This window comes from Apus apus, chromosome 1, assembly GCF_020740795.1.
Source record: "Apus apus isolate bApuApu2 chromosome 1, bApuApu2.pri.cur, whole genome shotgun sequence".
In the NCBI taxonomy this organism is placed as follows: domain Eukaryota; kingdom Metazoa; phylum Chordata; class Aves; order Apodiformes; family Apodidae; genus Apus; species Apus apus.
In genome coordinates, this window is record NC_067282.1 from 24425916 (window position 1) to 24453683 (window position 27768).

General features: G+C 35.7%; 1 protein-coding gene across 3 annotated transcripts in view; it reads left to right on the top strand.

Annotated features, from left to right (window-relative positions):
- NBEA (neurobeachin) overlaps window positions 1-27768 on the top strand; it is a 476649-nt gene that overhangs the window by 182756 nt on the left and 266125 nt on the right. For 2 of the 3 annotated variants that reach the window (XM_051608523.1, XM_051608522.1), the window contains exons 32-34: window positions 7300-7454; window positions 11502-11628; window positions 15101-15228. In XM_051608523.1, the coding sequence (XP_051464483.1) occupies window positions 7300-7454; window positions 11502-11628; window positions 15101-15228 (410 nt within the window). The remainder of the gene's footprint in view (window positions 1-7299; window positions 7455-11501; window positions 11629-15100; window positions 15229-27768) is intronic. The other variant, XM_051608521.1, reaches the window with a different exon arrangement.

Below are 27768 nucleotides of genomic sequence, written 5' to 3' on the forward strand. Positions count from 1 at the left end.
TCTGTTTTTTTGTCAATTTGCATTTGTCCCACTAGACACAGCCTAGACCATTAACACATATAAATTTATTTATGATTCTGCCCAGCACTGCATTATGAAGCCTACATTTGTTCATTTCTACCTTTTTTTTGGTGGATGCTTTTTAGAGGGGTGCTGTTGTTGAAACCAAGAATGCTCCTGGTTTTGTATCTCATGTATTATTTTTTCAAAGTGATTTACATCTATTTTCTGTACTTAAGAATTAGTTCAATGGGAAACATGCTTGTGTAAGCAGAAAATCTTGAGTTCCTGGAATAAGAAGACCCTTCACTTTTGCTGCTGCTAAATGTCTTATTTCCTTTTAATCCGTTATCGCTCCATAAACTGGAATACTAGGGGTTTGCATAGTTTAAATGCTCAATGAACTCTTAACCAGCATATTTTTTATATATATCAAAAGGACCTTCTCCTTTGGTCCTTGAGGCCAGTTTTAAAGGAATTTATATGCTAGAAAAGATGGACAATTTGTGAAATCCAGTCAGGGCTGATACATGTCCTGCCAATTAGTATGGAGAAAGAAGGTCTTCAAAAAATATGTTTAGATAAAAATCTGTATTTTGTGTATGTAGGCTATATTTAGAAGGACTTCTCAGAGTGTCTGTGCTTTTTACTGAAAAACTTTTTTCCTTTACCTTTTTCATTTTTTGAGTGATTGACAGAGTGGGATAAAGACATTAACTGTGAGAGATGCAGTGAAGGCTCAAGTTGAGAGGTTCAATATTTGTCTGTTTTATTATTGTCCATCTTTGGGAGGTAATTGATATGCACTGTTCTACACAGTTATTTAAATAAAATAGCTAATTTAGGATATTAAATTCCTGTTAGTCATTAGATTATATAACCAAATACTAGATGTTATTTTCCTGAAAAGTTAAAGAGTTATGTATAAAGATGTTTTAGTCTTCTCCCAACAGAAAAGATTGCTTTTTAAAGTTCATAAAGAAAAATAATTGGAGAAAACATAAGCAGCTTTCCCAAGAATCAAGAAGAGACAGTTAAAGGTGCCAGCCAGCATGGCTTCACTAAGGTCAAATCATACCTGACCAATTCAGTGGCCTTCTATGACAAAGCTACAGAGGTGGTGGATGGTGGCAGAGCAACTGACTTCATCTACCTGGATTTGTGCAAGGTTTTTGACACTGTCCCACATGACATCCTGGTCTGCAAACTGACAAGACATGAATTTGACAGATGGAGCACTTGGTGGATAAGAGATTGGCTGGATGGCCACACCCAGAGAGTTGTGATCAATGGCTCAATGTCCAAATGGAGGCAGGTGATGAGCGATATCCCTCAGGGGTCAGTATTGGGACCAGTGCTGTTTAACATCTTAATAGGAGACATGGACAGTGAGACTGAGTGTATCCTCAGCAAGTTTGCTGACCATACCCAGCTGTGTGGTGTGGTTGACACCCAAGAGGGAAGGGATGCCATCCAGAGGGACCTCGGCAGGCTGCATAGGTGGGCCACTGCCAACCTCATGAAGTTCAACAAGGCTCCTGCACCTGGGTTGGGGCAACCCCAGGCACAAATACAGGCTGGGGAGAGAATGGCTAGAGAACAGTCCTGAGAAAAAGGACTTGAGGGTGGCAGTAGATGAGAAGCTTGACCTGAGACAGCAGTGTGTGTTGGAGCCCAGAGAGCCAACCACTTCCTGGACTGCATCAAAAGTGTGGCCAGCAGGGCCAGGGAGGTGATTCTTCCCCTCTACTCTGCTCTGGAGAGGCCACACCTGGAGTGTTGTGTACAGCTCTGGAGCCCTCAGCACAGGAAAGATATGCAGCTGTTGGAGAAGGTCCAGAGAAGGGCCACCAAGATGATCAAAAGTCTTGCACACATCTGCTCTGAAGACAAACTGAGAGAGTTAGGATTGTTCTGTCTGGAGAATAGAAGGCTCTGAGGAGACCGTATAGTGGCCTTCCAGTACCTGAAGGGGCTATAAAAAAGCTGGGGAGGGGCTTTTCACCAGAGAAGGTAGTGACAGGACAAGGGGTAATGGATTTACACTGAAAGAGGGTAGATTTAGGTTAGACATCAGGAAGAAATTCTTCACCATGAGGGTAGTAAGGTGCTGGAATAGATTGCTCAGGGAGGTTGTGGAAGCCCCTTCCCTGGAGGTGTTCAAGGCCAGGTTGGACGAGGCTTTGTGCAGCCTGGTCTAGTGTGAGGTGTCCCTGCTCATAGCAGGGAGATTGGAACCTGATGATCTTTAAGGTCCCTTTCAACCTTAACCTTTCTTTGATTCTATGATTCTATGATTCTATCTGTACTTTGCATTCCCTGTTACTTTGGGTATCACAGTAGTTTGTGAACATCTGAAGGAAAAAAACTAATCAGTAATGTCAGAATTAAGTGACTTATCTGGGGTTCCTGTTCACTCTCAATAATTTACCTGATATTTGTGTGGTGGAGATTGTGGTCCAAAGGATAGAATTCAGAGCTCTCCTCTCTTTTGAGTTACCATTTCTGAAGCAGCAGTTAATCCACTCCAGAGGTAAACACTCCAGAGAATGGGAGGAATGGTTTCAGATCCTGTTAGTGAAGGGAGCTTAAGTTTTGTTGTCTGTATTCCTTGTTTATTAAATAAAATGGGGGACAAGGTGGAACCTCACCTTCATCTCAGCTGTTCATTTGGAACAATTTCATCCCAAATTCATTAGGATGTTCAAGTCGACCCAAAATTGCTTTATTAAGTGTCAGTTTATTTTTTTCATCTAGATGTAATCATATTTGTCTCATTTTATGTACTTTATGATTTGGATGTTTTGATGAATGTATGGTATAAAATGATTGAAGGAATTTCTAAGTACTGGACAGTCAGCACTAAGGTTTTATTTGGGTAAGTCTCAAAGATTATATACTTCTGTCAGCCTTCCATATCTCTTCGGTATACCTCATATTGCTTATCCATTTTTCTAGTCTATGACTGTTGGCTCTGAGTTTCCTCCTTGATTTCAGACAAATCCTATCTTAATGCAGTCAGTGTAACTGAAGGCTGTCTAAAGTAGGACTCAAAATGTGTTGTTAGTACGTACTAATGATCACTTCTTCCAAACTGAAATCACAATCTGGGGCTGAAATCAGAAAGAACAATGAGTCATCAGTGATACACTTGTCTTATTAAGAGCTGGATGTATACAGATATGGAGAATATGAATAACTTTCAGAGAAGAAATACTAAGCTTTTTTTTTCAGAGATTAAATTAATCTAACTGTAGGAACAAGGTAAAATGTAATGTAGCAGACAGATTTTCCCCATTTTCTGCTGGGCTTTATTCTAAAATATATGGCAGAGACTACTGTTTGACAGCATTCTGAAGTATCTGCCTGAAGTCTGTACTGCATTTACAAGAGCACTTGAAACTGTTCGTGCTTTCTACTACGGTGGGGGAGGAAGGGAGGAGCAAGAATATTAATTCAGCCTTAAGAGGTTTCACATATCCCAGAAGAATGTAAAGTGATTTTAATTTAATTGCTGCTGCTCAGATAGGTAGCACAAGACATCCAGTATTGGAGGCTTATCTCTGACCTCTTGATTAACCAGAGTGATTAGATTGGAAGGCCCTTAGATTTTTAGATTGAGAAGTACAGAATGTGAATCACAGAGAAAGAGGGAGAAAATATAGTGCTGTGTAACCTGATTTGTGTGTAGCTAAATTTTAAGGAAAGTTAATTTGAGAAAGTATTTTTTAAATTTTCCATTTTCTCTTTTTGCAGTTCAGCATGTTGATGGTATTATTTTCATGCAAATTACTAAACCCCAGAAGAATCCTGTAGCCATTTGCTAAGGTTATTTAATAAACAAGCAATGCATGAGTGGTGTGCAGGTTGAACCAAAAACACTCATCTTAAACATGATGCAAATTCCAATGACTTCAGGCTTAGATTTACTATTGGAAAAGGACACTCGTCAAGCAAAAAAAAAATTAGTAGTAGTTACAATTATTCTTGAATTGTACACTACCTGATGAACAGAGAAATAAAATCAACTACCACAACAAATTACTACTAAGCTTTTCTTGACTAAATCATTGCGTATCATTTGGGACAAGGATGATGTGTTTCAGAAACATGTGAACCACTTCAGAACATTTTGGAAGTGTGTTGTAGAAAACAAAGCCTAAAATGCAATGATGGGACTGTGTATAACCTTCTAGTCTGTGGATTTCTGTTCTTCCATGAAAGAAGTATCTGAATGTGCTGCTGGAGTGGTTTAATTGGTTAAAAGAAGATTTTTTCACTTGAGTAGTTAGTTTTACCTTTTACCTCTTTTACCTTTCTTGTTCTTCTTTTCCTCTGATTGTTTTGCACAGTTTTGACAAATTTATTTTGTTATTCAGATAGTTTTTCAGTCTTCTTCATCTGGATGTCATTCTGTATTCACTCACTGTATTTTGTTTTATCAGTAGGAATGAGACATTTTGACAAGGTCGTCATGTATGACATGTCAGAAAGCTGCATTTCCTTTCCATCTGGGATGATAATGTCTTCATTGATTTTGTCTGTTCTTGTGTTAGAGAGGTCTCTTGATGTTTCTTGATAATTTGTAATTTAATAACACCTGGCTTGTCTTAATTTCCTGATTCAGACCTACAAAAGCATTTATATATGTAGAGCATTAGTATTTATGGGATCTGGGTAAAATTGTTCTTTCCTGCTATGGAAGCTGATTTTCTAACTTAAACTACACTATTAAGAAAAAGAGGTTTTGCCTTTATAGGAGGCCAGTACATTTGGAGTTTGGACTAGATGTCTTTTAAAGGTGTCTTCTAAGCCAACCTATTCTATATAATTCTATTACATCTGGGGTGAAGTTGATATAAGTGATCATTGCTATGGAAGGTTATGTGATCTTCTGGATACTCTGCAAGAACACTGAGCTGTCTGAAGATAAGGAGGAAGACCTTGAGTTTAGCTTCATCTTCTTTGGAAAAGTCACAGAAAAGTAGGAAGTACTTTTGTAGCATTTGTATCAGCAATTTAACCAATACCAGTATCAGACTGTATAGAAGGGAAAAATTATTTTGCTTAAAATAAAACCTCAAACAAAACAGATCTTGCCCACTTTCTCACTCATACTGTCTTGTGCTTGCAAACACTAGCTTGGCTGTGTGTCTAAGGACTCGGTCCAGCAGTCAGGCAGCTCCAGGCCTGTGTGCAGATGCTAGGTCCAGGATATGCTGCAATGACGTAGAGTGCATGAGATGCAAGCTGTCAAGTCTTCCTTATATCTTCTGGGTGCTTCACAGGTTCACAACTATTTTCAGGTTTCAGATATACCTTTTTTATGCACACGGAGCTGCCAACAGTCTCTCTGTCCTTTCCCATGTCTTTGACCCATCCCTCTTCACTCCTTTTTTCTCCAAGGTCTGGTAAACTTGTGAAGCTATACACATACCTGTGATCTCAATGACTTGATAGTCTATGTGCCATTAGCATAGGCCAGTCAAAGATTGCTTTTCCCACTGCATTTTTCCTTCTTGTGCTTCAGCACCCAAATATTCCCATTAATTCTTCATTAATTGAGATAGAGATCTTTGTTTGTGGATAGGAGGTAATTTTAGGAAATTTCATGGTGTTACGGAGCAGATTAAACTTATGTAGACTCAGCTTTATAAACATGTAGCTGCTGCTATGTAAATACTTCACATCAGCAACGATTGTAAGAGATTATTAACTACAAACAAAAGTAATTATTTAAGGGTCATGTATCTTAACCAATAGCTATTGTGCAATCTCATCTTCTCTTAATGTAAACAGAAGGAGGCAGAAAAACATCAATATGCCTTCCTAATAGTGTGTGATCAGGGTAGTGGTGAAACTTGCTCAGACTGCAGAGACGTGAACTGGAACTGTTATCCCTCTAAAGAGAGTGAGAAAAAAAATGGCTTGTGGATCATTTTATACGCTGTCATCATGTAAGAGGAGATGACAAAAAATAACACTTGCATTATCAATACAATTTGCATCTGCAGTCTTTAAAATCCAGGGAGACTGAGGACTTAGACTTATATAAACAAACTACATTACTGTAAAAAATTGTTCTGCCCATTTGATCCATCATGTGCCATTATATTTGTACAGAAGTGCAACAAAATAATTACCAAAGGAACTTTTAGAGCAAAATAAGTCCTTATTACCCTAAGTAGTTGCACTTTCTTGATCTTTTATTTGTTCACACAAATTAATTTTAAAGACAAGTTTATCTGCTAAACGAAAAAAAAGTGTGATGAAAATATGATGATGAAAATATGTTTTTAATATTACAAATATGATCTCTTTCAAGCTTGTTTTTCACTCAGGTTTCCTACTGAAATACTCTTTTTACAGATAAATGGAAATATTAAATGGAAAAATGTAAATATACTTACTTGCACTGACAGCTGTCCAGTGTTGAAAAAATATTAATGAATATTTTCTTTCTTCCCTTTTAACACATACAGCAAGTCTTTTAGGTTTGAGATTTGAAAAAAAAAGAGTGATTTAAGATTAGATGAGAATGTGTTTGAATGCAATGTTGTATACATATATATATATATGATATTGTGCCAGATTTTTGTATGAAAACTTTATTTTCTTCTTAAAAGCTTGAAATTCTCAAGACTACTGTTTAAACTGTATTTTTAAATTAACATGATTTCAGTCTTGTGAGAGCAAGTATCTACAGTGTTGCATTTTAGGTGTTCAGTTTACATCATATGCTGTTGATAAAAATGAGTATGAAAGTTTTCCAGAGGTCTGATTGCAAAATTCTGTTTGTTAGTCAATTGTATTTGCAAGACCAGGATGTGCCTGGTCAGCTGTGCAAGAGTCAACTACTGTGTTCAAATGTTCAAATGACTGGCAAAAATATTGTAATCTTTGATTCAGTAAGATCAAGAAATTAACACACTCATTAAAATGACTGCATGTTTGTATAGACTGCTAGAGTGCTGGCATCATTTTTAACACTTTCTTTGCAAATCTAGAACACAGGTGACAGCAGTGTTCAGAACATATCAATGAAGTGGTAGGGCACTGAAAGACAAATTAAGTTCCTCGGAATCAAACGAAGCTGCAGACTAATGATAAGAGTGTGGTTTTAGGCTCCATTAACATAGTCTTAAGCAATTTCAGAATGGTTTAGAAAATTGACACTATTATGTGTCACTTATGTTATAATACAGCAGCATTATAACACTGCGAAGTCCTATTCTAAACAAAAACTCCTGCTAACTCCACTGTGCAGTTTTAGTAATCTTCCATTTCTGTTTTGCACAGGAGTGTGGTTGTACCAGTAAAGAAACCTCCTCCAGGTAGTCTGGCTGTTACTACAGTTGGAGCTGCCACAGCTGGGAGTGGACTGCCACCGGGTAGTACACCTAATATATTTGCTGCAACAGGAGCTACACCAAAAAGTATGATTAATACAACAGGTATTGTCCTTAAATATTTTTGTGACCCTCATTTTTTCTTGTCTGTTTTTTGTTTTGTTACTTTTAGTCGTGTTTTGTTTTTTATTCATCTTTTTGTTACTGTTTTCGTACTTCTAAAATAAAAACCTGGAAAGATTAAATCTTGGCCTTTATTAGAGCCAGTGTTTCCTTGTGGTGTATGTTTATAATATTTGATAGTGCACATTGAACTTGACCAGCCTTAAATAACTGAATAAATAGACTTAATACTGATTTATAAGCATAGTTTAGAACTTCTCTAGTGCTCTGCTGTAGAGGATATTTATATGATACATACTAGTTAATCCCTCCTTAGGTGTCAAAAAAAGTAAAGACAACTAGCTGTTTAATAAATATGCTGTAGATTGTGGAGAGTTAATATTTTGGGGAATTATTATTTGTCAATTAAAATTATGCTATGATTTTTAAAGGTTTTTCATTAAGAATCTACCTAATTTAACTGTAGTCATGTCTTACCAGTAGTTGATTATTGTGACCTAAAGAAGGGAGGGCAAGACTTTCTTCTTTTAGTTATTTATAACAGTAATAATGGGATTGTCTATCATGAAGGAGCCTGTTGACAATGGAGACTGCAATTTCCATTCAGAAATGAATACTTACTGAGAGCAACTGATGTTTACTTAAAATACTTTGAAATGTCCAGCTATGGTCCATTTTTTTTCTAAACTGAGCAAAAGCACTTGAGAGAGCTCTCTTCAAGGATATCACAACTTCAGTCAAGGGTTGAGAAAGTGAAAATCTCCTTCGGGTTGCAGAAAATGGAGAGGGAAGCTTTTGGCATCCTTCTGCTTCATGGAATAATATGAAGACACACTCATTATTTTTTCTTTCCTTTTACAGATTACCTTAAATATCTGGTAATAGAACTTAGATTTTTCTAAGGATTAAAAAAATCTTAAAATCTAATTATCCTGAGGCATATGGAAGGAATGAAGGCTCTGAATAATGTTATAACTTCTGTGAACACTTCAATTTCTGTAGCAACTTATGTTAATATTGAACGGATTTCCTTTTAGGTACTCATGTCATGCAAAAAATATCTTACATTGGAAGCCTTGTTTTCCAAATGATACTGAATAGTGTAAGCTTTTCAGTCTTCTCACTGATAAAAGATCTGAACTGTTTTGGCTGGAATGTAGTAGCTCCTCTTTGTAAGTAATTGCATTGAAAAATCAGTCATTTCCCCAATACTGTTCCTAGAAGAGGACAGTATTGCGTGTATCATGGTATATTCACTGTGGATTAAAGGCTGGGGTTTTTTGGTAGATCTTATAGTTTTGTTTCGTTTAGTTTTTTGTTTTGTTTTCTTGGGTTTTTTTTACTGCACCTGGTTTTGTCTCCTAGTCTGTGGATTAGCTTGATTAAAGGAAAAGCATTGGCTGAGTCAATGGAATTTCAGCAAGTATGAGATTTAATTAGAACTACATGTGTACTAAATTTCTTTATTGGTCTTATTTTGTAAAGCCTTTAATGCCTGAATTCATCTGAATGAGCTTTATTGATGAATTCTCTTGAGAAATAGTTGGAAAAGTCCTTCCCCTCCAAACTTTTTTAAGATCTGAATTTTATATCAATGCTAAATGCATTAATGACAGTTTAAAAAAATAGTAGTGCATTGAAAATATATAAATATCTATTAGATTAAAATGCTCATTTTGTCATTTTTGATTAAGTTATGCCTACAATATTTAAGACAGTGATCGTGTATGTCAGTTTTTTAGCTATATACATGAAGTATTATCTGTCATAAATTATTATAAAGCAGTGTATAGAATTTAATTGAACAGCATTTCTTTTTTTTTTTTTTTTAATGGTAAAAAAGAAACAGTATACAGTTTCTTAGAAACACTAGATGTCCCCCCAAACCTATTTACAGTTGTTTATATAGTACGTCACAGATACACTAGAAATACAGTTTTATCCTTGAGGTATATTCAGTGCTGGGCTTGTGCAAAAGGTGTTTTTTTAAAGTTATTCACAGATTGCAGTCACTGTTTACATTCCATCTGCCATCAGTGTCATAGTCAATGTCACTGTCTCAATGTAATGAGATGTATGTTACTGCAGTCATCTTAGTCCTTTGAATGTATCTTTTGGGACACAGGTTTTGTTCCTTCATCTCTTTATGTAAGAAACTGGTTTTATACAGTTTAGATTGACTTTCTGTAATTCATGTCCCGATTTTTACTTCTGTGTTAATCCAGTAGTTCTTGGTCTGTTTGACCTTCTCTTCCTGGAAACTGTCTGATTAAAACAACTTAGCACTGCATTTTTAGACAACAGAAAATTTGACTTTGCAAAGAAAAGGGAAGAAGCAACAAAACTGTGTTACCGATGTATATATGAATATAAATATGTAAATAACATAAATATATAAATAAGTACACATATACACATATATATTAAATCTTTTTAGCTCCCCTATTCACAGCTAAGTAGCTGTGATTCCAAGGCTGAGAGAGACAGCCTACCTTATATTTTTTTATTTCCTTCTCAGTGTGTTGGAGTACATATACAATTTGCATTTAGTCCAAGGGAGAACCCACATCACAAGCCACAATCCACCTCCTACTTGCATTATTAAAAGAGATCAAATCAGTTCCTACTGTAATCCTGAACCTCACCAGATACTCTGCTGTTGGCAAGCCTAGCAAATCCTGCTGCATTTTCATACTGTTAGGAATGTAAATTTTCTTAAATGAGCCGGTCAAAATTCTGATTTTTACTGTAATTCTTTTGTCAGTAAAAATTATTTAAAAGCAAAGTAAAAAAACCTAAACTAAACTAAAATCATCCCTGCTGCCAGAGATTTTTTCACCATTACCAGCATTTGACCTCTATTTCATTGTCAGCTGGCTGTTTAAGCAGTTAAGAAACCATAAATACTTTGTAGAGCTTTGCAGGAAACTGAAAAGAAATATATATCTGTGTAATGCAAATGGCAGTGATATATCAACTTCTAAAACTGTCCAGCTACAGAGATTTACCAGTTATTTTGGAAAACTGGCAGAATAATATGTCTTAACTGGGGTTCTCCATCCCTTGTTGCTAAATTGGAAAAGCCTGTCACCCCCATCTCTGGTAGCACTGTGGTCCCTCAGGCTTTGAACTCCGACTGCAAGAGTGTTCCTTGCTGCCTCTCTTGCAGTGATGTGTTGCACTAGGACTGTGCAGCAGAACAGGGACAGTATTTATCACAGTGCTCTCGCTACTGTTCATTGCCACTCTGAGCCTTTGCTGGTTTGCTTCAGAGAGGCTGAACTCACAGTGCCATTTCAGCAAACATGATAGATTGGCATTTAGAGTCTAAGTTTAGCCCTTAGCTCTGACCCAAATCACATAAAATATAAATGTGTGCTCTGTCTGCATCTTTTCTCTGGGCAGCTGTTCATAACCCATTGAAATGATACCCCCACTGCCTTCCTTACTTTTAAGGTTTTAAAATTCTCCTTGACTCAAGGAAGGAAACAGAAGAAGTAAAATTAAAGTCTTAATACTCCTCAGACACTGGTTTCCCCCATTACTTCTTGAAGGAATATAAATTTTCTTGTCTTCTCTATCATTTTTTAATTTGCATTTTAATTTTCTGCCTGTAGTTGCAACTGGGCAGCCAAGAAGTATGTGCATTTATATATGTATTTTTTAAATAGTGAAACTTCTATTCTCCACTCAAGATCATCTTAAATATACCTTTATTTTAGAAAGATCTTGCTTTACAGGATGATGTAAAAATGTTTTCATCTTTGGAATATAAATTGGGAATAATGAAAAAGAGGTAAGGATTTATTTTGCCTGATTTTAATTAGCTTTTAAAGGTTATTATTGTTATACTAGAAAAATAAGGTATTTCTTTATATTATAATAATAGAGAATGCTTTTAATTGTTTTAGAATAAGTAACATTACTTCCTTACTTAAAAGTAGATGAGCAAGACAAGGAGTATATTTAAAGTCTCTAAAAGTTATGTTTCTACAGACTGAATTAAGACCTGTATTTTTTGGGGGACAGGTGCAGTAGACTCAGGATCTTCTTCTTCCTCTTCGTCATCCAGCTTTGTGAATGGTGCTACCAGCAAAAATCTCCCAGCTGTCCAAACTGTTGCTCCAATGCCAGAGGATTCAGCTGAAAACATGAGGTAGACTAGTTCTGTCTCTTAGTAGTGATTATAATTTCTCCTCCCACACTAACTGCATACATACAAATTAGAATAAATAATAAAAAATCAGTATGTTTAGCTCATTTAAAATACATTATTGTATATATTAATGTAGTACAATTGTTTTTATATACTTTTTCAGTACTAAAAATGTAAGTACTAAAATAACACTTCATTGAAAGTCTAAGAACTATGCGAGACGCTAAAACTTCATTAAAAGTAACTTTTGTTTGACTGGCTTTTTACATTGCTTAATAACAATAATAAGAATTGGAATGCAAGCACAACTTGGCAATGGAGCATTAGCAAGTGGAAAGAGGGACACAACTTCTTTGGTGCAAACAAAAGCCTTATTTAAGCTGGAGAGGTTGAATCCAGACGTGTATTCATGCAGCTGCCTAAACGGTGCACCGAATCTGAGTTGGTTTTGCAAGAAACACATGCCAGGGGTAGCTGATATCCCTCTTAACACTGACTAGCAGCCAGGAAAATGCCCTCTGAAAGTCCTATTAAATATCTTTGTATAATAGGTTATTATTTTGTAAAGCTATTCAGTTGTGCCACAGGACATTTGAAAAGCATGGTTTTGACCTTTTCAAGGTGTACACTTTTCTGCCCCGAAAAGCTGACAGGGCACTAAAGAGACATACTAAGGAATTGCCAAGTGTCCCTTAGTTGGCTGGCCACTTTGAGGTATGTTTCTAAGAAGATTGGAGTGGAGACAGTAAGCTAGCTAGCTCATGAATAAGAGAAGTTAATTCCATAATCAACTAGAAAGGAAATAAACTTAAATCAAGGGCTCTAGGTAACCTGTATAAAAAGTGTTGGTGCTTCAGTGATTTAATACACAGGGGGGAAAAAAAAAAAAAAAGCCTTTTTTTGCTGGTCCTATCTGATGAAGTGTCAGGTGAGTAGTGCAGCTGGAATCATAGCAATGGGTGCAGGCCCAGGCTGAAAGGATGAGGGCTGTTGGCTCCACTCCAAAAAGGTGCAAGAGATCAAGTAGAGAATTACCATTTCTATGGTGTTATTTATTGCTTGACAGCATTACAAGGCAAGTTAATAAAACTGTGGCATAATTAAACCACTCCTTTTGCTTCTTTTTTCTTCATGTGTTTAGGACAGTGCTTTACTGAGGGTGAAATCTTTTAAAATTCAAAGTATACAAAAGTATATTGAAATTAAACTGGATCATTAATCAGTTTACTTTTTGGTTAATCTGCAAAATAAAGAATCTTGAATTTGGAAGGTCTTAAGTATTTATTTACCTTGAATGTCCAGAAATGGAGAGGAAAAACACAATATTTATTCTTTACAAAAAATCCTTAAAATCTCCTAGTACAGTAATGAAAATCAGTTACATCAGTCTCCACAAGGTGATTACAGGATGTGTTACAAAGTGTAATAGATGTTAGAAACAGCTGTAGAATCCAACTGGTCTCTCTCCTCTTTTGCCCCTCTGTGTGTGTATCTGCAGAAAAGGCAGTAGATGGGCATCCTTCCTTGAAACATTTTTAGGGGCTCTGTGTGTTTTTTTCTTAATTTTGTTGGTTCTTTTTTAAATCGAAGAACCAGAACTCCAGTCAGTTTTCAACACAGAAATACACCAGAGATATATATAAAGGAAAAAGGATATTTTTTTTCTCTGTTTAGATATTAGTTTCTGTTCTTTGATATGCATTGTTAATCAGTGATAAACTGTGGTCTCACATTTTCACAGAATACTATTCCCATTTGCCCGTAAATAGATTCTTAATATACAAGATCCATCAGCTATCCTTTTGATAAAAAGGTGTTTACTAATAGCTCACCAAAGGTATTGGTTAATAGCACATCCACACCTCTCATATTGCTTAATTCTTAAATTAAAATTGATCATAATATAAAAACTTTTTTCAATTGTACGTAAGGTTTTCAGAGTTAAATGAACTCCAAAATTAGGTCTTTTGAACCAATTAAAGGTGAAAGCATATTTTAAAACATGGTTTAGAGATGTCTGGATTAATCTAGCAGGTGTTTTATCTCTAGCAGCAAAAGCTTGGGGTGGATTCATGTTTCAAATTACAAACTTTAAGCTAGTCACCTACAGTTCAAATATAGTCAGTAGAGACTTTATCAGAGTGCAGTTCATTTCAACTAATCATCTACAACACAAGCTGATTATATGAACCCCTCCTTTATAATATTCTAAAATCAATACCTGAATTTGAAATGGGAAAGCAGAACACTGAAAGAAAATTATCACTAGGAATTAATTAAAATAACTTAAGCTAATGAAGGAAAAGTTCCTATGTGCTTATAATGTCAGCTTTCTTTTTAAATGTAAGGGACCCTCATGTGATCTGAATTAAAAAGTCAACATTTTTTTAGTGTTTATAGATAGTAGACAAAGTATAAAAATTATATGTTAGTTTTCATTCTCTGAGATTCTGTCAATAAATGTTACTTCTTCCTACAATTTTGCATTTAAATGCCCATCATATTTTGCTGCTGTAATTCAAGCACAAAGAAAACCCCCTCAGGCACCAGCAGTCTGAAAAACAACAGCAAAAAACCTTGGTAGACCAGAAAAAGTATGTAATTTTGTTTCTATTTTGAAATAATAGTTCACTTCTTCAAGCTAGCACAGCAGGGTTTTAATCTTGGCATGAGAATTTCAGAAGGCGCAAGTGTTATGCCCTGTCAGGTTTTAAAAGGAAAGAAGGACTCTTAAGGGCTACAATCCTTAGCACACTGCTGATTTGCAGGCTTGTATTTTTGCTAGGTTTGTATCCTCAAACAAAGAAATATTATTTCTGGTATTTAAAAGGCAAACAGAAGTCACAACACTTCTTGTAATTGTACAAATAGAAATTAAGGAACACTCCATGCTTCAAAAAGTGTACAGTCTCAGCAGACAGAAGTGTAAATGCAAAGGTACCTGAAATCACGTTCCTTCAAGGTTGAAGAAAAGAATATTGATTTTCTTCATACTTGTGCTAAAATGCTTCCTCATGCACTCCCTTGTCTAGGATTGCAATGGAAGATGTTATTGGAAAGCCTGAATAAAAAAAGCAAGCTACTTGTGAAAGTCTTGGGTGAATAAAACCTTCTATCTTTGAGCTTTCAAAGTTATATAAAATGATGAGATGCATATAAACTGAGATAGGTGAAATAGACTTACGCTTGAATATCTGATTTTCTTATCATGTTTGAAAATGAGAATAAAAATTGTACTTGTTTTGGAGTATTCTGTAAATGCTGTAGAATTTATGAGGCTGCCACACTGCTGGCTCTAACATGAGATTTGCTTTTACTTAAAGCCATTTAAACAGTGTAGAAGTTTAATCAAATTATGATCATCTTCTTTTCTAAAGATACTTACAGCAACTTTTAAGAACAGGTATGATTTGATAGAAATTAACTTCTAGTATTAAGTGTTTTTCCAAACATGGTCTCTGTTTCTCCCCAGTATCACTGCAAAGCTTGAGAGAGCTTTAGAAAAGGTGGCCCCGCTCCTGCGAGAAATTTTTGTTGACTTTGCCCCTTTCCTGTCCCGAACATTGTTGGGCAGTCATGGACAAGAGCTGTTGATTGAAGGTACTGTTTCTGTTCTAAAATTATATTATTTTAACTATTAGTATTTTCATACGAACAGTGTTTAATTTTCACAAGACTGTTTTCAATAAATAAATGGATCTGTTGTTAATGTGCTGTCGTTTCCCATCCTTGCATTTAACTTCCTTTAAAGAATTCAAAAGTGGTAACTTCTGTACTCGTTTTTTCCCCCAAATGAAATGCTGTTTAAAGATACATCTTGTCACCTTGGAATGCAAAAACCTCTCTATAATTTGCTTTTTCTTCCTCAGAATAATTCTATTAGTATAAGTCTTTCAGCCTGACTTTGAGAAACTAGTGAAAAATATAATTAAAAAGTGTAATCAATTCCCATGGAAGAAAGTAAATTGAAGACTGTACTCCAACCTTATTGATAGGTTCATCTAGATTTTTCAGGGACAGTATTTGCTCAGTTGAGTCAGTTGATTTCACAAGAGCAGATAAAGAATTGTCCCTAGAGGGGAATAAAGAGTGATGATTTTTTAAAGAAAAGTATCCTTGAACACTTTCAAGGATTTTATGGGTCTTCATGTGTGGTCTTTACTACATAGTTACAAAATTTGGGGAAAACAATGAGTCCTGCAAATTCAGTCAAGTAAACTTTTTTCTTCCCAAATTGTTCTTACACATGCTATTGTTATTCAATGACAGGTTTACTATTGGACTCGATGACCTGACAGATCTTTTCCAACCTAAATAATTCAATGATTCTGGGATTCTATGAAAAAGTCTCATTAAGACAAAGCTTATAACATGTGAAGGTCTACACAGAAAACCACAGATTTGTGTTCAAATTACAACACTCCTTCTGTTATACATATGTTTTATCTAAATATTCATGCTCAGTTTTTTTTCACACAGAACTCAGCTGCTTTGATAGTAATTGTGTACTTCTAATGTTTTTTTTTCTTCACTGCCTCTATGAGACCCTTGATCTCAGCTAAGCTGAATTCTTGCCTACAATCACAGATACAGTCATAGAATCCTAGGGGTTGGAAAGGACCTCGAAAGATCATCTAGTCCAACCCCCCCTGCCAGAGCAGGGTCACCTAGAGCACATCACACAGGAAGGCGTCCAGACGGGTCTTGAATGTCTTCAGTGAAGAAGACTCCACAACCTCTCTGGGCAGCCTGTTCCAGTGCCTACTTAACTTCCCTTTCAAAGGAAATTCTTAATTATCTCCTAGTCCATTACCTCATTCAATTTATTAATCTGCTATCATTGTTTACTGGAAGCCAATAGTGGCCCTTGTAGGGTTTGAAATGGCTCTCCATGTAATGACTGCAAAACAGAGGGGTTTAGTGATGCGATTCAAGATATGTGAATGCATAGAATTCCTGTGGGGCCTTGATAAATTAAAGTTACTTTCCTACTGGCAAGCAGTAATTAGCTTGACAGTTGTATAGGAAATGGTTTAATTCATTTCTTTATGTATAAAATTTTTAGTTATGACAATAAAAAAGAAGCGAGTAAACTTTATTTATTCAAGTCTGAAGGTGCTGTTTTTCATATTGATCACCACAAAAGTATCTGTGGCGTTCTATAAAGTGCATCCTTTTCTTCTGATTATTCAAGCCTGCAATATAAAAATAGCTTCACTCCTCTTGCTGTCTTTCAGAACTTTCATATGGTATGAAGCCTTTTCCCTATTAGATTTTGCTAAAATCTGAGTACCTTCAGGCATCTTTGATGGCATGTGCTCTTTTTCTGGAGCTCTCTCTAGTGCTCCTGTGCATTCATGTGTGTTAGAATTGCTGAATCATTTCAGATTTGGTAAGAATATCCACAGTTTTGTAGATGAGGTTTTGCATGCTGAAGAGAGCACAGAGAAAAAGGGAACAGAAAAAAAAAAAAAAAAAATCATTGTAATACTTCTAAAACAGGTTAATTATGCAAAGTTTTCAGGATATCTGATGCTTTGATATAGGTATCACTAATATAGATTTGGAAATGTGTATACAACTTAGTTATAATATCACCTTTTTGTCTCAAACTTTTGGTGGAAAACTTGCAGTCATACAATACCACCTCATTATTAAGTTTTTATCATAATTCCGTCCCATATTAGACTGGCTGATTTATTCTTTGAGGAAATTATATTTAACATCTAAGCAGTGACTTCTTAACTCTTGAATGGAATTGAAATGAACTCACTGCAGTCATCTGGTCAGTCTAGACCAAAAACTTGGACCACTCATACTCAAAATTGTTAATTTTTCATGTTTATTCATGTAAATTCCAAAATGTAACTAACAGAGGAGCTCTGTCAAGTAGCAATCAGACACTGCAAAACATATATATCTTTGTCTGTTTACTTACAGAAATATTTTTTTCCTCTTTTTTTCCACAACCTGTTCTTTCTTCAAAGGTATCTTACTATATTCCAGGTATTTCAACTTCCCAGAGTAAGTGTCCTCTGTAATAGGTTAAAAGTACTGATTTTGAATCCAATGCATAGTCTCAGAGTATACCAAAGTCAGCTCAACACCACTGTGGTTCATCAACTGAAGTATTTTAATACCTCAGAGAACAGAAGTTGTAAAGGTTAAAATTGTCCCTATAGGATCTAGTTGGAAACAAACTTGCAATATGTGTAGGTCACATATTTAAGCTTAGCAATGCCATTGTGGAGTTGCATTTAACACTTCCACAGATATCTTTTCAGTAACTCTAGTTCCCATATGGTCTGCAAATTCCCTCCATGTAAAGTGCATTACAACATTCTAGCGTTTAGGTGAAAATGTTACAAGCAAGTGTAATCTGATATGTATCCAAAAGAAAAGTTATATCCTCTTTTTGTCAAGCACAGATGGGTAAAAGTATTTTCACTACAGCTATCCTTGGCGTGTCCTGAACTTCTAGAATAGGTCCAAGATTGAAACATATTCACATAAAATGCCTTCCCTTCTCTTTAGTGAGATACCAAAAAAACATTATCAATGCTTTTAATTTTCCTTTGCCACTACCTGGGTAGAAGGTCAGCCAGGTAGCCCTTCTCCAAAAGAGCTCTTATTAATTATTTGGCATGCATTTGATATTTTTCTGAATCATGCACAAGTCAGATAAAACAGAAAATGTTTTTGTGCTGATAGCAGAGTTTGTTTCTCCTCATTAACTCACCACATGGCCCTATGAAAATATTCAGCAGAAGTGGAGATGGAATTGTTTGCTGTAGCATTTGACAGGAAGCTTCTTGAAATAATTGAAAAATTGCCCAAAACATTCCGTAGGAAATGACAGATAGAACTTGGCTGCTAAATGATGCTACTTTAAAAGCTCTCAAAGACCACAAGTGTGGCATCACTCTGGCATCTACCAATGCTGGTACAATTTTTTTCTGGTTTCCTCAAACAATGCCTAGTTTTGTAGTAGGAGGAACAGAGTGACCATTTTGCTGAGGTACTGTAGAAGTCTGGAAAGCCTTAGACTTTTTGGATTTCTGGAAAAGTATTTTGGTGCTTGCCTTTCTCTTAGAAACTTTTCAGAACCTTTGTATTATTTTTGTGCTCAGGAGCACAGTTGCTATATAGCAGATGGATTGAATGCTCTTGAAGAACTTCATTTTCCTGTTTATATTGTTTGCTCATTCTTCCATATCACTCTGCCACATCTGAAATATTTATGTATGTGTGTCCAGGCATGTTTTCTTTCAACTAATCAGACTTTTGCTAATTGCTTACCAGGATGTAGCACAGCATGTAGCCACCATTCTGAAAAAAATTAATAAATTAATGTTAGCAAGCAAGAGAGAAAAGGAATAAAAATATCATGGTGTGATTTTAAAATTTGTGTTCACTGGAATTAACAGCTCTTAAGCAAAATGTGAAGCTATTAGCAGTGCTGAAATTTTCACAAGCCATTTTTTGATCCTACTTTGATAATTTTATTAGCAGTCTTGATTACAGTGCAGAATTGTTCCTGGCAAAGCCACCTGCTTAGACAGAGATACACAAAATAAGAAGCAAAGGCATTCCACTGGAGAGATATGTTGAATCATTTTGTGGAATAACCAAAACTCAAGAAAATGCCAAATTTCAGCACAGCTAAATGCTGGGTCCCATCTCTAGGGGGAAAGAATATAGACTGTACCTAGAGGGCAGGAGATGTAGGACAAAGCCACTCAAAGCATGGAGGAATTGTTAGCTCAGTGCTGAGGCAACAAAGACTTTTCCAGTGTTTGGATGCCTAAGAAGAACAGATAAGGATGTGATTTCATTCACTGCACAACTTCTGTAAAATTCCTATCATCTGGTTCTGTAGTCAGCATTTCTAGACTGATTTGCACACACTGCAGAGGGAATGAAAGAGCTGGGCACAAGGGTGACTGATGGATGAGAGATAAACTTCATGAAGTCCAACGTAAGGAGCTTGATTGGTTCGATGTACCAAAGAGAAAAGATAGAAATAATTTAAATACTACAGGATGTCTTAGCCTTTGCCAAAAGAGTACCTAACAAGGGTAAAAAAACATTGGAAAACATGTTACTTGTAGTCTTTGTGACTTTTAAACATTCCTTCTAAATAAAGTCTTCAATCCATCTTCTCAGCTGAACAATGTCACGCATTTGATGAATGGTTTTGGAGCTTATTTTTAGCTTTGGAGCCTGTGAGTCCCCATTTCCTCTGTGCCATACCCTGCAAGGAGTGAACAGTCTGCATTTACTTTTATTTGCTCTCACATTGCCATCACTGCATTTGTTCACATGGTCATAGACAGCTGTACTTCAGTGTCAGCTAGCCACCTGCAGGGATCCATTAAAAAAGTGTTTTTTCCTTCTTCTGCAGTAGACTGCATCTCAACTGAAAATGCAGTCAAGAATATATCATCTTCCTGTCAGGCATCAAAAATGATCAGTGTTCAAGTCACTGTATGAAATAAGCCTTTTTTATGTGTTGTTTTTTGCGTGTGTATAGATACATAAACTGATTTTCATTTTCTAGTTCAGAGTTCTTTGATAAGCTTCTTGAAGCTTATTTTAGTATGAGACGTTTTCTCCTTTCTCTGCATGATGAAGTTTGTCTGTTCAGACAAGCCTCATATAAGGCTTGTGCCAGCTAAAGTGTGGTCCCAGACTTCAGAGAGCCCTTGCAAGTGTGTGAATGCATAGCTATACATACACTTCAATGTGATTTCTTGAGGGTATGAGACTTACGTGTTTGGATTAAGAGAATCAGCCTTTTTACTCCCTTGATAACTTTTTAATGTGTTGGCCAGCTTCAGCCAGCTTAAAGGTGGATGCTTAAAAGATGCTACTTTTATACAATATTCACAAATATAGGTATCTTTTGAAATAAAAGATACTCTATAATGTTTTGGCTGAAACAGAAGTTATTCTTCATCAGCTTCAATATTTACTCTGCACTGTCATTTGGGGTATGACATCAGTGTGTTGTGAATACATTGTAAACTGAAAAGTAACACAAAAATCCCATCTGGCTCAATTGTTGTTGTGTGATGTACCGTGTTGTACAATATTCTGGATATTGCAGCGTAAAGAACAGGAAAGCAATTGATAAAGGAGGATTGAGAGAGAGAGAGGGAGCAGTGGGAACTCAGTTCTATTTGACATCAGAGAATCCCTGTTAGAAATCAAGGTGAATTTCAGTGAGGAGGTCAGGCAAGTTTCATTTGCAGTGTGTGTCTCACTGTACATGATTTCAGTTCAGTCAGGATCAGGGATCTTATGGGTTGTTTGGTTTGTACTGAGGCTGGAACTCTGAATTGGTTTTCCAGGCTAAGGAGTTCATAATGTATTTCTCCTATGCCAAGCCACCTCCCACTCCACTCTTTCCATGTGCCCTGCATGTCTCAGGGTACATTCTTCTATGTCTAATAAGAGGTGATGCTGCTGGCTCAGCACAGTGCTGTTAAAGCCAGTGAATTGCCTGACCCAATCTTCTGGAAGACAGAAGCCTTCGTTAGTGGTAGTAGGATTCCTATTCATAGATTTCTTTTTATCTTTCATGGTAAACACTTGCAAAAAGATCCCAGTGAAATCTCACTACCGTCTGAAAACAAACCCTGTTTAGATAATGAGCTTGGAACAATAATGAGCTACAGATAATGCTTTTCTTCAGTAAGTTTAGAAACATCCATCATCACTAGCAGTATGTTGAATAACTATATTGTTACAAACTTTGAGTGTTGATCTGCACTCTGAGGATTTTTTAAATGTATTTTCCTTTTATATTTTTTACTTTGTTAAATTCTTCAAGTAATTTGCAAGATTTGGTTTTCACCATGAAGAAAACAATAGGTAATTTTGAAATAGGGCACAAAACCCCTTGAAATCCTCCAATGGATATAATTTAAAATGCTGATTGAAATCCTGCCTGCACATGGTGTAATCCCTTAATAAACAGGAAAAAAAATTCTTGAATTTCAAACTGCTATTTACAGTCTTGTACGAAATTTATTGTAAGAAATTCTCTATTATTAGCTCTTAGTGTCTTACTGAAAGGCTCCACAGTATGCTCATGTTTCTGCAAATGCTTTGGCACTGAAAGTGTTTCTTGCTAAAAAACATCTATGAGTCAGATACACTTGGAGACAGAAAACAACAGCAGTTTTCCAGAAATCTCTATGGTAGGAACAAAGAAATTCCGAAGGGTTAAATGGATATTCAGACCTGCCTATTTATTTACATGTCCTTCAGCAGAGTCAAGGTTTAAAGCTTCACAACTTCCATGGATTTTACAATATGCTACTAGTGACAAGACAGATCCCAATACTGGCATTCAGAGGAGGAGCTGAAGAGCAGGTGCCACAGCAAAAGTTCTTGTGTTCAGAAGTGTGTTCTGAACAGATGTTTAACATGGCAGGAAACATTATAGATCAGAGATCTAGATAGCAACTAGGAAATGCATAGCATCTGGCACCTTTTTGAAAGTAAACCTGCCAATAATTAATTACACATATGAGCCACTCTATCCCTGTTTAAGGAATTGGACACTTACTAAGATGTATTAGACTATGTAACAAAGGTTAACTGCTCATGCTCTCTCTTTTGTCTTTAACGTGTGTGGTCCCACTGTAACTTAAGGGTATACAAAGTTGTTGGCACTCAGATTATTTGTTCTTGTTATCACTGTCACATTAATTAATAATAAAGATATCTTTATGATCCAAAATGAAAGGAGTTCCCATTAGTCACAAATAGGGATGGTTCTCTTGGTTTGCCAGCGAAGAAAAAATGACAGAAAAAGTGAGACTAATTGTAAAGTTTAGCATCGAGTATATATATTCAAAAGAAAGGATTAAGAGAGTGCAGCAGTAAAAAAAAAAATAAAAAATATATATATATACATGCCCTCTGGAAAGCAAAATCCAGTGACAGTGTAAACTAGTCAGGTTTGCTAAAAAGGCAATCTAAATCCTTGAAGATACAGATCCACTAGATGTTCCAAGTTACTAAATTACTGTTGAAAGTACTACTATAAAAATGATACTATTAGAAACCAAACAATGCCAGCTGAGGTTCTTTTAAGGAACTTAAAGAATATTAGACCCTCTAAACACCAAGAAAAGGAGTTGTTTGTGGTCCTCGAGTCACGCTTACCCTCAGCAGTATTGGGTACTTTCTCACAAGTTTCTTTCCAAGCTAGGAGCCTGTATTCCAGTTGCAGGCCATAAGACCTACAAAGGACTGGTCTTCTTGCCTTAAAACTCTAGAAGAATACCCTCTCTGACTCCTTCATATTCCTTCTTTGTCCTAATACCATCCAGGTCAGATGTCCCTCTATCTTCCTTCATGTTGCAGCTTTCAGCTTTCATGGAATATAGTTTTCCTTTTTTCCCTTTTGTTGTTTTTTTTTTAGTGAGTTGGCCTACTACTAGGAAAACAGTAGCAATCGATCCATTTAATATTATTTCAAGGAAATAACTTTTTTAAGGTTCTTGAGAAAGTTAACGTGTACAGGCACTACCGTAACACAGCCTGTAGGTGGACTCATGATACCAGGTATAGGGCAGTGCTGCAGGGTAACACTGGACTAAGTTGTACAATTTTTTTTTAGAACAGCCATCTTTTCCCCCTTATTATTTTCTCCTCTACTGTCCAGTTCCAAAGAAAAACGAGGTGGTATGGCAAAAAGGTATTCAGCATCTACAGGATGTTCATGCTGTGACTGAAGCTCCCCACAGGCAGAGGTTCTCAGGTTCTTGTTCCACTTAATTCATCATTCAGAACTCAGCAGGGGTCTCTGCCTGATTTTGGACTTGAAACAGTTAGGCTGGTATTTGCCCCACCCTTTGTCCTCTAAAGGCTTAAAAATTGAATCAATCTACTTTACTATACAAGCAGTATTTTCCAGAGAGCTACCTTACTGTGATAAACTATAAAGTGCAAATTACATCTCTGTATCAGATTTTGCCCTGAAAGATATATTTCTCATGAGGCATAGTCTAATAATCCTTTTCTGTGTAGCCTGCGCTCTATGTCCAAGTTCTTTACAAAACTAATCTCATTAGGGCTGGTCACAGTTTCTCCTTCTATATTCCTTAACTCTGTGTCTACTTACCACCTGCTCTTATGACCCAGACTGAAATCTTTTAATCAGTGACCAAATTTACAAAACTCCCTTACTTGTCCTGATGATTTACAGCTCATCCTATTGGATATGGATGTACTTGTTTCCATGTCTTCAAGGCATAAATAAAGAATATTCCACAAAAACTCTTGCATCAATCAACTCAAGAAAATACTACACTTGAATCTTAAAAATATACCTGTTTAAAGAGCCCTTTGGTTTTGATTTAAAAAAAAATATGTTAATGATAGCATAACTGTTAATGACACATTCAAGCTTGATTTATCTAGATGTTAAAAGACTCCCTACAGACCTGGGATAATTTTTGCAAGGGCTAGGAGAATGTAAGTTTACTGGGTTTAGTCTAACTCTATGTTAAAATTTACCTCCTCAAAAAAAAACCAAACCTGCTGAACATATATTGCCTTATATCATGTCTTATTTTTGTTGGTTGGTATGTGGCATTTAATGATCCAATCTTTTTATACTAATATTGGCGTTGTCTGTGGAGATTTTCTTGCAGTGGGAAACCCTCATGCTGAAAGAACTTGTCAGACAACAGAGATAGTTGTGATATGTCAAATTAAGATGGCAAAGTGATTTAGAAGCAGGTCTATGGAGAGCCCATAACAATGTTACTGTCAAGTAAATAAAGGAAACTGAAACACAAGAAACACAAGTTATTTCAAGAGTTTAGTGACTGTGGTACACTTCTGCGATTTGAGAGACACTGTTTGGGAACAATTACCATTTCTCAGTAGGGCTTCTGGATAGGAGCATGATCTGATGGCTGCCACCTAAGGTCAGCAAATTTCAGAGTGGAAATGGAGATTTTAATTTTTTTTTCTTTTTACCGAATTCTCAGAAAACAATTGCCATCTAAACAAAAATATTAGTTCACCAGCAGTTTGCTCAGCAGGGGTAGTGGATTTTATTTTAAAGATTAAGTGATCTCCTTCTCATTTGATGAATGAGAATTTGTGCATCCCATTAACAGTAATGGAAAATTGACAAAAATTCCATACATTGGTATAAGGCTAGACTCTTCAGAGTGATGTGGCATCAGCACCAGTTTTGTCAATATCATTATAGTTCATGGGATCACAGAACAAAAGTCTGTGATTTTAAAAAGTAAATCATTAATATGTTTTAATAAATCTCCTCACTGTGAGTATGCTCTCAAGGGTTTTTACCATTCTGTGATTCCATCTGGATGTTTTATTGTCCTCATTTAGATTCCTTTTTAGTAAATGCAGTGGTGAAGAAGTCTAGGTTTTCTTACTTGAATAAACTAATTCAAGAAAGTGTTACATAACATTCTTATTATTTTAAATATTATCCTCATATTGAGATCTGGTTTATTTTGGAAATGTAACTAAAGGACTGAATCATTTGAGTTGGGTTTGAACAGATTAAGATCTATTTTTTTGTTGACCTCTCAGTGTTTCCTTGAGGTATTTGTCTTAAAATGTGAGTTCTAAAAATGTCTGATATTTTAAAGGTATTTAATTTGATAACCTGGATGATACCAGATAAAAAGACTATTGCATGTGTTGTGTGGTGTCTTTCACCATAATAAAAAGTCCTATAAGAAGTATAACTGTCTTGATCACCTACAAAAGCACTGAGTCAAATTCACATTCATCATATTTTCCCATGTCACTGTTCTGCTCTGTAAAGGAGATCTACCCATACAAAGGATGGTCTGGAGTACCAATGCAGCCATCCCTCACAGCCCTAGAGTTGGTGGTAACATTGTGTCCTGCCAGTCAAGGCTGCTGAAGGGAATGATTAAATCCCTAACCCTCATTTTGTTGTTTTAGGAGGTTATGTTCTTTTAGAACAGTGTTTCCTTTCATCTAGTAGAAGTGAAGTTGTAATTATTTTGCAACATGGCTGTGATTTCCATCTGCAGACTTTTTGCAATTCCTGAATATTTGCCAGCCTTCGCTTTTCATAAATTAAGACCATTAGGGTAATTTAAATGTCTACAAAATATGTGATATATGTATGATTCTAAAACCAATTTTGAGTGTAATTTTGCTAAACATTACACTATGTTTATTACTCGTCTTACTTTTTTCTTGCTAATAATTGCTTTGCTTGGAGTAAAAATATCTGTAATTTCAGTTAATAGTTTTGCATACTTAGTATTACTTTCAAACTTTTCACCTATCTTTGGATTGCCCCTCTATTGCCCCTTTTCAAATCTGTAGTGAACTCAATGGCAACTTAATAATTGATTAAAAAGTATAAATTTGAATCTTCATTTCTCTGAATGACAACATATGGCAGAGAGCAAATAATGAGATGTGAACTATCCAAGTTATTTTAATTAATCGTCAAAAAGGAAATGCTAAGTTTATTTCTTTGATTCTAAGTTGGATTTAGCAAAATATTTCAAGAAAACATTCACTGTAAGATTTTGCTGATGGCAGAAAGACACTGTGCAAGAACAAACAAACTTGAAGAACTCCCATTTCCAACTAAAACATCACCATCACTTTTCTCCTAGTACTGTCACAGCAAAATCTGCTTTCATTTCTGTCACTGGTATGAACTGTCCTTGAAACTTCATTGTTCCATTCCTAACAAATGTTGGAACAGAGCATAAGGGTCAGTCTATCAGAAATTAAGACACAATTTGAATGGTAATTACTGATGGAAAACTCCTTCTCTGTCTCTTGGCACAGAAGGATTATGGGGAGAGATAGTGTGGGATGAGTTACCAGTAATTATAGGGAACAATTTGAAACAATGCAGTTTTATTTAAAGTACATGGAAGACTTTATTAGTAGGAAAGAGAAAATAACTGACCTTACAAAAATGCAAGTTAGAAAGGAGAATTCTAGTATTTTCTTATTATTGTTTTTGTCTACTTTTAGGACTTTATGCTTGTTTCTAAGTGCTAATACCGTGTCATAAGCATTTTTTTCTATAGGAAGCTACTATAGTTTTGATGACATGCTGTCATCAAATAGGAGCAATAAAGGCCAAGTTTTCTCTGTGAACTGGGTTAAACGGATTAAACTTTCTCAAGCTTTTTATTTAGCAATACTTGAGACTTCCAGATAAATGGAAGTTATTGAGTGAAAGATTTCTGCAGGCTCTAAAGTACACTTAATTGCACTTTTTTTTTTCTATGTTGAAGATAAGATATAGACACATTTAACTTTTGGTTTTGCTAATATTACAATTGATTCCAGTTCCAGTAAGGGTTTAAATTGACACAAAGTAAAATCATTGAAAGAAAGGCAGGCAAACCTTGATAAAGACCAGATGAAATTGTGGTGGTATTCAGTTAGACTCGTACACACATTGTATTAATAATAATAAAAAGTTCAAAACCATGATCTTATTTCATAATTTTTTTTTCAAAATTGATTTTATCAGCCTATGTTGTATTTCTTCAAAATAGAAATTCACACTGACTAGTTCAGCATGGTGACTTCAAGGTTTTGAACCCATGACTTCATTAATGCCACAGGCATGACTAAAATAGTATCATTGAAATCAATCTTTTTTTAGACATTAATAAGTCATAGTGAAAAGAAATAATTAGCATATCCTTGGGCCAACAGAAGAACACTGAAGAAGTAGTCAAGTAAACCAGAGCATTTCAAGTAATTGCCAGGCATACATCATTTATTCCAGATTAGCTAAGGTCATGCACTTGATGCTCCCAGTTTTTGCATGCTATATGTGGTCATTGTTGCCATCAATTGCTGAATTTTGATGACTATATTTGATGGACTGAGAACAGACCATGAAGGAAAGCACTAAGAACAGCAGATATAAGGAGCACATACTCCATTCAGTTCAACAGTGACCTTTTTAACCTTACTGTATGCAGGAAATACCCACTTGTATTTTAGAAATTACATTAGCTTCCTTAATGACATTTGATACAGATGGTATAGGAAGAATTTATCTGCAGCTGAAAAATGCAACAACAGTTTTAGTTTGAATTACAAATACTCTTTTTCATTGGA